The sequence below is a fragment of the Prinia subflava genome, chromosome 8 (assembly GCF_021018805.1).
Source record: "Prinia subflava isolate CZ2003 ecotype Zambia chromosome 8, Cam_Psub_1.2, whole genome shotgun sequence".
Lineage (NCBI taxonomy): Eukaryota > Metazoa > Chordata > Aves > Passeriformes > Cisticolidae > Prinia > Prinia subflava.
The window spans coordinates 29719619-29732513 of NC_086254.1; the positions used below are offsets into that span (position 1 = coordinate 29719619).

The window sequence follows — 12895 nt, forward strand, 5'->3', positions numbered from 1 at the left end:
TGAGTGTTAAATAAAACAAGTTTCTGTGACAAGCAAAAGTCTGCTCCAGTGAGCCTGAGCCCAGGGCAGCACATGCTGAGGGACTTGGTGCAAGCACTTTGCTGCTGCTGCAAGAACACAGCTTGTGCAGTACTGAAGAGCACCCTGAGTATATTTTTCTGCCTTCTGTATTCCCAGGGGACAACTAGCCCTAAACTCACTGTGGTGGTAGCAGCTTTCTCCTAACTTCAACCTGAGTGTATCAGCTTGTGTTTGTTCCTGTGCCAACCTTGTCCCTGAGCCCAGGCAGCTCTCCTCTCTCTCCTCTCCTGTGTTTGTGGAGAATGATGGTATCTCTGCTGCTCCATGTTCCATGAGGCTGAGCACACCAGCCCCTCTCTGGCTGCTCTCAGCAGCCCTTTGCTGCCCAGTTTCCCCCCTCGTCCATCCCAGTTGAACACGGGTGACCAGACCCAAACAAAGTGCCCAGATAAGATCTGCCTGGGGCTCTGCACAATGGAAACTTCTGCTAAGCCCAGCCAAGACATCTGCTGAGATGCCTCAGTGAGAGTCTCACTCCTGCAGGATGAGACTTTCCTTTGAAATCCATGTTGCTGCTACCAGTGTTCAGCTACCATAAGTGTTGCTCATTCAAAACTATGTTTATAGTTTGCTTTCTGCATTTCATACAACTTCATTTTTTACAGTGGATTTGTGACACTTCAAAGATCCATCTGAAATCAATCTAAATGCCAACCTATATCAGATCTCAGTGACTCTCCACATCACTTTTTGTAAAGAAAATCTTTTCCCAGGGACTCCATTTGAAACAGGAATGAGTCTTTTAAGTCTCACACCTCCTCAGGGATTGGCAAAAGTAGTTTTCTACTCTAATTCTCCTTGAACCCACGTTCCTGTGCTCTGTGTTATGCCTCCTTGCACAGGCAGCCCCATCAGCCTTCTGCCAGGTTCAGATGCTTCAGTGACTCTCACGATTCCCTAAAAAAAGTTGTTTTCCTCAAAGCATGGGGATCCCCACTGGCTCCACCATTGCAGGGCATCCTCTGTAAGACAGATTGGAGGTGGGGGGAAAAGGAGCATCTGAGTGATCCAGGCCACAGAGGGGAATGGCAGCTGGTCAAGCCAACGGTGACGTTGCCTCGTATAAATCAAGAGAGGTGGCAGCTGGGTGTTGCTTGCAAGGAGCTGGAGCAAAGGGATGGCTGCTCGTGGGCCAGGGAGGCTGAGTGGAAAAGGTGTGTCTGCTTGGCTGCAGCTTTTATATAAGGGCCACTTCTTTCATCTCAGCTGTGGGGGACAAAAAGGGACATCGCAGAGGCTGGAGGAGTCCAGAGGAGCCTGAGTGGAGCCAAGAGCCCATCCCAGCTGGCTGCAGCTGAGTCAGGTAACATCCTCTGGGCACTGGTTTTGTGTGGTGGCAGGGTCCTCACTCTGGAAGGGCTTGACTGCTTTGGTTGCAGATTGTGCTGGGCACCGAGCTCCTCATCACCTCCCTATGTCTGCTGTGTCATGACTGAATTTATGTTAGTAATTATTAAGTTATAACTTCTAGCTAGCTTGTTTTTATCACTTGTGCTTTAGTTTATTGCTTTTGAAAGGTAGAAGGAACAGAGATAATACTCAGATGCTTCCCTGGGCAAAGCCCCTCACCAAAACACTGTAACTGTGCATCGCAGGGACACAGAAATAACTTAAACATAAAATTTGGCTGCTTTTGGGCAAACATTTTGCCAGGGCCAGTCACAAGGGATGAGGAAAGGGCTTTCACTGACCCACATGTGGAGCCTGTCCATGTGTATGGACATGAAGAGGGTTCTGTTGCTCTGAGTTTGAGCAGAGTCTCCTTTGATCAGGATAAAGAGTAAAGGAGGGATTCCTTTCTTGGCGTCTTTCCTCATAAAGACACTGGGGTCACTTCTGCGAGTCTTTTTGCTCACTGTCCCCTCTGATGTCTCCCTCACCAGCCAGGGAATCTTCTGGAGATGATGGTTTTGAAGCTCTTTGGGATCATCGTGTTCTGTGGCCTCCTCTCGCCCTCGCAGGAAGTCCTGTCGGGCCTGTCCTGCGCCGTCAGCCCCCGGGCCATGCAGAATGGTAACTGCACGAAGGGTCCTGTTTGCCCTCAGAGCTCTGCGGGGCTGGGATGGACAGGGAAATCCCCTGAGCGTCTTCATCTTTGATTCATCCTTTCTCTGGGCTGCAGGCTTTGCTCAAAGCCCATGAAAGCCATCAGCAGATTCATGGGTCAGGGAAATCTCTGCTACAGAACTGGGGCGTGTTTCAGCTCCAAGCAGCCACACAGGATTTCAGGGCTAGATCTGGGTTGTTTCCTCTTTTTGTCTCAGTTTCTCATTTCCATATTGGAGCAGCTGATATTTGACAAGCAGCTGATATTTACAAGCAGCTGCTGTGAAGTAGCAGACATAATAATGTTTGCAGTGTTCAGGCTTGTTTCAAGTTGCTTCTACTAAAAAACTCCAAAAGCCAAAAGTAAAAATAAACAGGCAAAAATCAACAAATAAAAACCCCTTGACAAAGGGGAAATGAGTTGTGAGTGGAAGCCCAGCCTCTGAGTGGAGTCGCTGGTGTTCCTGGCAGTGCACAGCCAAACTGTGATGTTTGGAATCTGGGATGCTTTCCACTGCTGTCCCTCCTTTTTACTTCACCAAGGGCAGCTTTGGTTTATTGCACCAAAGTTGTAAAATACCACCCCTGTATTATTTGACTGCATGGAGACAGCTGATGTCTGTATGAGGAGTTTTGGGGAGTGGAGGGGCTTTGTTATGCCAGAATGGATCTGCCTCTGGGGAGAGGTCACTGCTGCCTGTGCTGGTCCTCATGCACAGATGTTTTCCAGTTCTCTCAGATGCCATAATTCATGATGGGCTCATCCACCAGCACCTGCAGGGTCTCGTGGTTCCCAACATCATGGGTGAAGGGAGTCAGCTGAACTCTCCCACCAGCATCACAGAGTAAGTGCTTTGCTGTGAGTGCACCTTTGACATCAGATCTGAACAAGACCAGTTGAGCTGCCCCGGCATGGTTGGCCTGGGCTGTTATCCTGGTTTAATTGTGGTTCTGAAATTCTGACCCAATAGTGCTGTCTGTGTGGCTGCAGCGTGGGTGGCAAAGGGCACTGCAGGTTATGGGTGCAGGTGCAGAATGACAGATCTTGTGGTGCTGTTAATGCCTGGCAGCACTGAGAGAGGGAAAAGGGACCACAGAGGGAAAAAGAGCAGATGGCTCTCCACAGTCAGCTTCCACCCCAGTCTGGTTCTAGGCTGCCTTCTTTTGGCCAGCTGTCTTTTATCCCTGTGCCTCCAGCTGGAGGTGGCTGGGGTGCTGTGGGTGCCGTAGGTTCCTCTCTGGGTACAGCTGCTCAGCTGTGGGAGATATTTTTAATCTGTGCTGTTGTTCACAGCCTGCACCTCATCAAGGTCTGGGTGCCCAAGCTGTCGGTGGTGCTGCTGCCAGGGAGTGGGGTCCAGATGACCCTCGGGGCAAAGCTGCAGCTCAGAGGCAACTGGTGAGTGGGGGATTCAGGAGGGATGTTGAGGGAAACCCTTACCCTGACATATTTTGCATCTCTTAAGGATTTTGAGGTGTTTCTTACCTATAATAAAGTCACAGAGCAAAACAGACACCAAAAGATGACCTGTGGTGTTGGTAGTGATCTGCAAGAGATGGAGAAGTCTGTTTGTCCTGGCTTTGGGGAGTTCCTCTGGGTAGAGGCTGAGAGATGGAATAATCCCATTTGCTTTTTTGCAGCTTGGTTGGCCTGCTCTCAGAACTCATTGATATCTTAGTGGAGGTGAAAATTACTGCAAACATTAAGTGCACAAATTTTGAATCTGGCACTTTCCAGGTTGTCACTGAAGACTGCCTCTGCATTCTTGGGGCCATAAAGATCAAGGTCCTTTCTGGGTAAGTGCCTGTGGATCTATGTTTCCATGATGTGCAATCCTCTCCTCTTTATCCAACAATATGGACAGTCTGCCAGGACACAGACGGTGCTCAGCTGATCCAGAGCCAGGCTCAGGGAGGGAATTTCTTTCCTATTGCCAATGCCAGTTGCTTCAGTGGAATGAGGGTTAATTTGCCCTGTTCGCCTGTGGAAATTTTAAAATCTGAAGCATGAGGTTTGGTACCTTTCCCAACACACTTTCTCTAGACTTAGCTAGAGAATTGAGATCCAAAGGGTAGGAGTAATATGGCTGGGAGAATTCCAGGAAAACAGGACCATTACTTTCCCTGGTTTTTTACTCTGCCTTTGGCTGCTCTCCCAGGAGAATGCCAGGCATGTGGAGTTTCCCTCTGACTGCTGTGGTTATGTGTAATTCCACGCTAATGTCCCATCTCTTGCTCAGTCTTATTAAATTCTTGACAGCAAGGATTTGCTGACTTCATATACTGATGAACACAGCAGTAAATTGATAATGGGAAATATTTTCTTCTATTGCTTTTGAATTACTCACTTTTCAGGTTCATTGAAATTCTCCTAATTAATTTTTGCATTATGCATTATATTTCAATCAGTACAGCAGCTGCTTTGAAAAATGCTGTGTGAGTGAACAGAGGAACACAACTCACCTGCTCTGGGGTCATGTTTTAATTTTTAGCAGGATTAAAGTGATGGTTTGCAGGAAGTGAACTCCTGGGGAGGCAAGGGGAATGTGGATATACACAAATGACTTCATGGCAGCTCTTCAGATGCATTTGTAGGCAGAATTTGGGCATAAATAACAGGTGCCCTATGAATTCTTGCTGTCTGTGTCTTGCCAACTCAACAGTCCAGAAATATATTGATTATCAGACAAAACTGCCTCTGTGCTGCTGCAGGCATTGCACATCCTGAGCGAGTTGTTTAGCAGCAGTGTGGAAATGTCACACAGCAGATTTCTCCTCTTGTTATTCCAGATGCAAATTGTTTGTTCCCAGTAACTAACATGAAGATATTTCCTAACAGCTCCCTCTTCCCTTAACTACAGCACTGATTAAAATACCAGAGGGAGATACCAAACACAAGGTTAGACTGTGAGAGGCTCACTCCTTTCAAGCAGTGAAAGCTCCCTGAGGGCTAAAGGAAAAAATTTCTTCACAGAAAGGGTTGTCAAGCATTGGAACAGGCTGCCCAGAGAAGTGGTAGAGACACCATGCTAAACAAATGTGGCTATGGCACTTGAGGATGTGGTTTAGTGGGGAACGTGGTGGTGGTGCAGAGCTGATGGTTGGACTTGGTAACTTTAGATATCTTTTTCAACCTTAATGATTCTATTCTTCTCAGCAATGAGTCAAATTCTCCCCTCAGTGGGGTAAGTGGCTCTGCGGTATCTGGCAAGCATCAGCCACAGCACTGCCCTTGAAGGGATGACAGACGGTGTAGGAGAATGTACAATGAAGGCTGGAGATCTTTTTGTCTCCTGTCCTGGAGCTTTGTTTGTGCTGATTTGGAGGTTTTTTCTTTCTTTTCCAGCTTACTCACCCTGTCAGTGAATGAGCTGGTGCTTCGCCAGCTGACAGCGACTCTGCCCGCTCTGGTATGGCTGAGGATTGTCCTCCTTTCACAGCTGAAATACAGAAATATTGGGAAAAACTGGTTACAAGGCCATAGCAAGATCTACTGATCGTTGCTGTTTTCCCACATCACTGGCATGGGCCATGGGGCTGGGGTATCCACAGGGCTGCTGCCTGTAGGGAGATGCCTCAGACCAAAACATTCCCAGATATGGAATATCCCAGCTGTGGTCCCACAGCTCCAGGGATGCTCCACTGCTCCAAGCCTTTCACAGCATCCCAGCTGTGTCCATTGCCATGCAACGTTTTCCCTGGAGGGAAAGGAGGGAGTCTGGGCAGTCTGTGGGTGATGGTGAGGGGGGTTGAGCAGTCACATCTCTGCCTTGTGCTGCAGCTCTGTCCCGTGGTGGATATCGTGATGAACCTTGTGAACATCCATCTCCTGAGCACTCTCAATGGTGCGTTGCTTGTGGAGGGTGAGGCAGTGCTTCCCTGCGTTTCCCACAGTGGGAACAAGACCTATTTCCCACTTCAAGCCCCTCTGTGCATCAACAGAAGTCCAGCACTTCTGCAGGGCTGTTGTTGAGCCTGGAATTCACACCCCAGTGTTCCAATGAACTGCTCCCACCTTGGCCCTCCTTATTCTATCTCTATGCATCACCTTTGGATTTTTCTTATTGTCTTTGATGCTCTTTTTGTGCTATATCCTAAAGGCAGATCCCACCAAGCTGAATTTGGGGATGTTCTGGCCTTTTGGAGTAGCAGCAAGCACCCCTTAGCCCCGTTTGTGGGTGTGGGGGCCTTTGGGGCCAGTGGAGGTTGTGCTGCTGCTGCTTTCCTGGTGCTGTAATGATCCTTTTCCTGTGTGTAGCGGTGATCCCGGTCGGCACAGCAGGGACAATCCACTACCAGCTGGCCAGCATCCCCTACACCTCTGGCAAGTTCCTTGGGCTGGATTTGGATGTAAGTTAACGCTGGGCAGCAGGGCCCTGTAAGCCTGGCTGTGCATTGCCTGTCAGTGTGCTCACCTCATCCCATGGGAGCTGGAATCCCACGAGGAACTGGGTTAATGTCCTGGAAATGCAGCTCCTAAGTGCTTAAATCTTTATCTAAATCACCACTGAGTGACTGTGTGTGCTTTTCTTCTGCTCCTATGCCACCTTACCCTGAGTCTGCCCATGGCTGTGTCCGTTGGATGTAGCTGCTGGGATCCGCAGTTCTCCTTCTCGTGGGATGAGAGGTTTTCCTCCTGCCCTGCAGACCTGGTGTTTGTTGGTGCTTTCTGCCTTTGCTGTTCAGTCTCTGTGATGGATGAATGCTAAAACAGGCTAACCAATGTATTTTTTACTTCTGTCTCACTGTGGGGTGGAAAAACAAGCAGCAAAAAGCAAACTACTTGCTGAGAGGAGAGCTTAAAAAAAAGTAAGCAGCTGGAGAGAAGCAAATGGGACATGAGCAGTAAAGAGGAGCAGGGACTGATAGCAAACAGTGCAGCTTGTGAAACCCGTGCTGCACTGGCTTTGGTGCAGTGACTTCATCGGGAGGAGTCTTTGCCCCCAAGCCCCCCAGGAGGGTCAGAATCAATTTCCTTAGGAAATATTTGGTGTCAATGTGTCTCTGTGGAGCTGGAGGGTGGCTGGGGGAGGTCTGGGATCACCGGGTATCACCCTCAGCGCTTGGAGTGAGACCTCAAGGATGAAGTGAAGCAGTGATTTGTGATTTGGACAAAGAATGTTATGAGCTAATAACACCTCAGTTACCCAGGCTCCTGCTTTATCAGCTCCTGTCATCAATAACACAATGAACTGAGTGAGGAGAGGAGAGGAGAGGAGAGGAGAGGAGAGGAGAGGAGAGGAGAGGAGAGGAGAGGAGAGGAGAGGAGAGGAGAGGAGAGGAGAGGAGAGGAGAGGAGAGGAGAGGAGAGGAGAGGAGAGGAGAGGAGAGGAGAGGAGAGGAGAGGAGAGGAGAGGAGAGGAGAGGAGAGGAGAGGAGAGGAGAGGAGAGGAGAGGAGAGGAGAGGAGAGGAGAGGAGAGGAGAGGAGAGGAGAGGGCTGGCATCCTCAGTCGGCACCACCCTGCACTCCTGTTAGGATCTGAACATGCCTCGAGGCTTTGAGGACTGAGGTCTGTGTCTCCTCTCTTTGCAGGGTGTGGTGAAGCAGGTGGGAGGCAGCACCATCCCCCACGACTCATCTCCCTCTGCTTTGCCTCCTCTGGCGGACAGGCTCCTGCTCTTGGTGCTGCGCCAGAGCTTCCTCAATGCAGTCCTGTCCCTCCTGCTCCAGTTGCCACCTCTGACCATCCCCTGCACGCCGGATGCTGTGAGTACAGCAGGGCCTGTGTTTGATGCCTGGTCCCAGGTGTGCTCAGGGAGGGCTGTGTGTGCCTGTCCCAGGGGTGTGCACTGAGTGTGTGCTCGCTGGGACAGCCTCGACCTCTGCCTCCCTGCTGCCCTTCTCAGAAAGCTGCAATAGCACCTGCACTGCCCAGCTGTGCCCTTGTCTGTAAGGACACCCCTGGGGATGCCAGCTGAGACCAGTTGTGTGCTGGTTGTGCCATGGACTCCTGCAGGCTGTGATCCATTTCAATGAGTCTGCAAAGTGCCAGTGAGAAAAGACATTTCCTGTCTGCAGTGCCATTCCCTGGGTGTTTGCCTTTCCTGTGCCTCTGATCTCTGCTCCCAATGGGAAATGTTGGGGCTCCACACACTGGCAGGTGTTGAAATCCTCTGGGGACATCACCTCCCATGGCTGGGTGCTGTCACCAGGAGTCACCCAGACAGCTGGGGAGCAATGGAGAGAGTGGGAGGCTGGGGCTGCTGTGTAATGGGGTGGCCCTGGCAGGGTGGGTGTTGTTGGGGTCAGCTGGAGGGCTCAGGGGCTGCTGGTGTTTCTGTCCCCACAGTTCTCCGGAGCCAGCCGCCTGCACGACGCCCTGCGGACCATCGCTCCTGCTGGGGTGAGGAGCTCGTTCTGGCACAAGGGTTTGTGTAAACCTCTCCAGGATACACCTGGACGTGCCATCATGCCCCTGCCAAAGGTCCCCAGTCTTTTGCTCCCCTGCTCTTGCACCAGCATGGCCTGAGCCTGTCCTGCTGCCCTAAAAGCTGATGGAAGTGGGAGAAGGGACTGGGGCTTTGCACAGCCCCTGCCCAGTATCTGCTCTCCTGTGTGCCATTGTCTGTTCCAGCCTTCTCCTGCTCCCTGAACAGGGGAAAGCCTCATCTCAGCTTGTGGCCATTGACATAGAAAGCTGATAAATATCTCCTGTTTCCTTGTCTGGTCTATCCCATTTTTGGGCACCCTCTGACATCCACAGCCCCCTCTGTGCCCATCTTTCCTTCCTCAGCCCCTAATGCCCTCAGCATGGAGAGCTTATCGATGCTGCTGGACCCATTTGCTCTGTAAATTTGGCTTGTCCAGGGTGTGTGTGACCTTGGGGAGCCCTGTAGAGCTATGGGGCTGTGAGAGGACAGCCAGTCCACTGCCTGGCTGGTGTGTGGGGTGCCAGCAGCCACCTCCATGTGTCCCCAATTCCCACAGTGCTCAGCCTGCAGTGGGAACAGTCCTCTGAGCATCAAACTGGTGTTGAGAGGGAACCCGCTCATCCTCTTGGAAGAAAACAAAGCCAGTGTCAAGCTTTCAGTCCTGATTCAGCTGTTCAGTAACCACTTGGATGGATCCATCCTCAACCTCCTGCTGCTGAAGGCTGTGAGTGTGGCTGGAGCTGCCTTTGAGGGGTGCAGGGTGCTGGGTGAGTGCTGGCTGCCACGGGGAGGTTTCCATGTGCTGATCCTCCCCCTCTCTCCTTGCAGGACCTTGCTCTGAACGTCCGTGTGTCGGTTGTTGGGGGCAGGCTGGTGCTGCAGCTGGCCTTGGGCAGGTGAGTGTCCCCTCCCCTCACAGGTGGGGACATCCCCTGTGCTGTAATGTTGGCTCTGGGGCTCCTGACTTGAAATGTTTTCCATGTCTGTAAACCAGACATTTCATCTCCTGAATGTGGGTATTTCATACCTGACTGATGGCATAAGGTGGATGGGGTAGTTCAGGAAGGATTGCAGCAGTTGGAAAGTTTTAAGAGGCTGGAGAAAAAGTGTGTCAGTTTTATAACAAGGAGGAATGAGGTAACCTGAATAATTGTAAGACTGTCAGCTTGACTTTGATCCTGGGCAGTGGTTCGAAATGCCTGATATTGGACATGAATGATAAAGCAGTAAAGGAAAGTGCTGTCATTAATGCCAGTCAAGGTATGATTAAAGATTGGAGAGCATTCCTTATAGCAGGAGGTTTGAGGATTTGGGGCCATTTAGCTTGTCAAAGAGCTGGATTTAGAAGCAAAATTGGCATAGCTTGTATGCAGCGATATAGGGAATAGAAATGCGTCAAAAGGCTTTTAATTCAATAGACAAGGGTATAACAAGATTCAATAGAAGTAGAAAAGAGAAATTGAAAGTGGAAATAAAGCATCCATTTTAGGTATGGATAGTCGTGTGATTGCAGTGATAGATGAGCTGTAGCAAATTCACCAGGTCCTTAAATCCAGACTGTGTGCTTTTACATAGAGTCACAGAATGGTCTGGGTTGGAGGGGATCTTAAAGATCATCCAGTTCCAGCCCGCCTGCCATGGGGTTCCAGAAGCTCTGCTCTCAGCTGACCAAGAGCTGCCTCCTTCCTCGAAGTGAATAATTCAGGCAGGGAGGGGGAAGGTGCAGCCAGGAGCTGTGTGTACCCTGCTGCTGTGCTGCATCATTGACAAGCAAATCAAAATTAGGTTAAGCTTTTATTCTCCTTTTTTCTTTTCTCTCTTGCAAGTGTGCCAGTCCCTGTTTTTTGTGTTGCAATGCAGGTGTCCCTTTGTGGGTCTCTGCCCATGGGCTGAGTGTGCTTGGAGGTGGCTGGGGTCTGGCTGTGAGCTCTGGCTGGTGCCTTGTGTCTGACCTGATGTTTGCTCTCCTTTCCCTGCAGCACTTCCCTCTCCTTGGAGTCTTCTGATGTTGGCATCATTAATGTAAGTCTAACACTAGTCTGGGTTTTACTGGGCAGGGAGAGCAGCCAAGCATGATGCCCTATGGCTCTTGGGGAAGGAGGGAGGCAGGCAGTGGCTGTGGGATGCTGTGATTGATTACCCCTGCTGATGGTCAGAGCTGTTAGCTGCTCTGTGGTGTAGGTTGTAACAATTCCTCTGTCACTGGGGTTTCTTTTTCCCTTCTGCCTCTTCTAATAAAGAAAATGTAAAGCTGAAATCTGTTTATTCACCTCTGCTTGGGCAAACTCACATCAAGCTGTAGCAGAAGTGTCACGAGGCAGAAGTTTTTCTAAAGGAAGAACTGAATACAAATTGAAGGAGAAAAGTAGATTCACTCTAAAGAGAAGAGGGACTGTTCTTTTTCTGTGTCAGTGGGCAGTGGTTTGCAGTCCCAAGGGTCCTGCTTGCTGCTGGCATGGGCCAGGCAGTGCTGCTCACATGGCTGCACTTTCTCTGATTCAGATCTCCATCCTGAAGCCCCACTGCAACCGTTTGCTTGTGGAGACATTCCTGCCTGTGATCAATGGTGAGGTGATGCTGATGGCTGCAATGCTGGGAGCACTTCGAGCTCTGGGCAAGGAGGGAAGAGGGGGTTGTGTGTATGTATGTGTTTGGAAGACATACTAGGAGTGCTGGAGCCATTAAAGCCCTGAAGTCCCTGTTCTGAGGATGTAGTTAAAAATCCAACCTTATATTTGCACTGTCCTACCCCAGCATCAGCTCTGGCAGCAGGCAGTGATGGAGAAGCCAAGGAAAGGCAGGCACACAGTGATGGCTCTGAGCAGCTCTGCTCCCTGTGCCCTCCGTGGGGCAGCTCTGTGGTGGGGAGTGAGCTGGCTCAGCGTGTGAGGTCCTGTCTGTCCCCTGCAGGTGCCCTGAGAATCGGGATCCCCCTGCCCAGGGTGTTGCGCATTCCCTTGGTGAACGTGGATTTTCAGATAAAAGCGGTGAGTGCTCACAAGGGCTGCTCCCTCCTGTAGGGCACCAGGGCTATTTGCAGAACCCTGCCAGTGTGTACAAGAGCTGCAGATTTTAATCCCTGAAAGACTGAAAGGGCTGCTCTGACATCCCTCGGGTTGGGGAATGCTACCTGAGGATGAGATGCCCACACATGGTGTGGACCCAGCTGCACCATGAGCAGTGCTCAGGCACTGGGGCAGGTCCCAGTTCCCTGTCCAGGCTCTCTTTTCTGTCTGGAGAACTCACTGGGAGCAGCTCTGATGTGGATCCAGGCACTCAGGGAAGCTCTCTCCAGTGGCACCATCCAAAGAGTCTTGAATTGCCCCAAGTTCCAGCCCTGCTCACTCTGGAGGCGTCCTGGAGGAGCTGGGATATTCCCCAAACCCTCCCAAAGAGTTCTGTGCCCTCCTTATTACAAACTGGACATGAAGAGTTTTGCAGGAGGGTTTTATCTTTGCTGTGTGTTGTGAACCAACATCCCCTGTTGGATGATAATGTGTTTGTGTTCCTCCCTGCACTCCTTCAGGGCCTGATCATGTTTACGGTGTGAGCTGTGGAGCCTGAGGCATGGAGAGGACTGTGGGGGCAGAGAGAGGAAGAGAGCAGCGAGAATGGAATCCCAGGACCAGCATTATCTGCTTTTCTTTACTAAACTTCAAGATTTCAAGATTCTTGATAATATTTAAGACACTTTAAAGAGAATTGGCTTGTGGGAGTACAGTTTGACACTTGCGTAAGCCAAACCTGACTGGCAGCTCTGTGTACAAATATTTATTTAGAGAAGTTGGTGTGATTTTGGGGTCACAGTCACAGCAGTTGCATGTGCTGCTGCAGTGGAATTGGGAAATTTGCTCTGAGGTAAAACTTTTCCTGATAGAATGAAAAGGTGAATTTGTTGCATGTGGCTTCTGAAATAAATCTCCCCATCCTTGTCCAGGAGGGTGTGAAGTGCTGAGTGGGAGCTCAGAATACATTTGTCATGTAACTCTTTTAATAAATGTTCCTACTTTTTTTAGTGCTTGGAATGAGGTTCTGGTTTCTGATGCTTCTTGGGGTGAGCTTCTGTCCTGCCTCCACTCTGGGATCTTGTTCCTTTGTGACAATCGATATTTTGAGTTTGAGTTTGTAAACTCTTCCCACTTGAACTTCCTGAGGAAAAAAAATTGAACTTTCAGTGGCTCCTCCTGGCCTGATAACCTGCTGACCAAATGCTAATCCACAAGCAGAAATCAAAATTAAATCGAATTTCCAAAGGTCATGAAGCATTTCCTAATCGAGTCTGGGGGGAGAAACTTCCTTACCAGAGAACTGGGAGGTCTGATAGCCCTGGAGAACCCTGTCTGCCTGCCAGAGCCACGTCTGCTTAGGCTGATGTCACAGCCTGTTGGTCTCTGC

The 12895-nt window shown here is 50.2% G+C and overlaps 1 protein-coding gene across 1 annotated transcript; it reads left to right on the forward strand.

Annotated features, from left to right (window-relative positions):
- Positions 1 to 1195: 1195 nt before the first annotated feature.
- LOC134554120 (BPI fold-containing family B member 4-like) lies at positions 1196 to 12525 on the forward strand. Its single transcript, XM_063404493.1, has 16 exons — positions 1196 to 1384; positions 1965 to 2094; positions 2858 to 2972; positions 3422 to 3526; positions 3769 to 3924; positions 5474 to 5537; positions 5909 to 5972; positions 6386 to 6477; positions 7662 to 7835; positions 8419 to 8472; positions 9057 to 9224; positions 9329 to 9396; positions 10480 to 10522; positions 11003 to 11066; positions 11411 to 11487; positions 12027 to 12525. The coding sequence occupies exons 2-16, from the start codon at positions 1983 to 1985 to the stop codon at positions 12048 to 12050; spliced, it is 1380 nt and encodes a 459-aa protein (XP_063260563.1). The 5' UTR covers positions 1196 to 1384; positions 1965 to 1982; the 3' UTR covers positions 12051 to 12525.
- Positions 12526 to 12895: the final 370 nt, after the last annotated feature.

What these genes read in the sequence shown, in the direction of transcription:
- LOC134554120 (XM_063404493.1), top strand. Translation starts at nt 1,983, where the DNA reads ATGATGGTTTTGAAGCTCTTTGGGATCATCGTGTTCTGTGGCCTCCTC. An exon ending in CCCCCGGGCCATGCAGAATG is followed by an intron (nt 2,095 to 2,857) that starts GTAACTGCACGA and finishes GATGTTTTCCAG; the next exon opens with TTCTCTCAGATGCCATAATT. An exon ending in ACCTCCTGCTGCTGAAGGCT is followed by an intron (nt 9,225 to 9,328) that starts GTGAGTGTGGCT and finishes CTCTCCTTGCAG; the next exon opens with GACCTTGCTCTGAACGTCCG.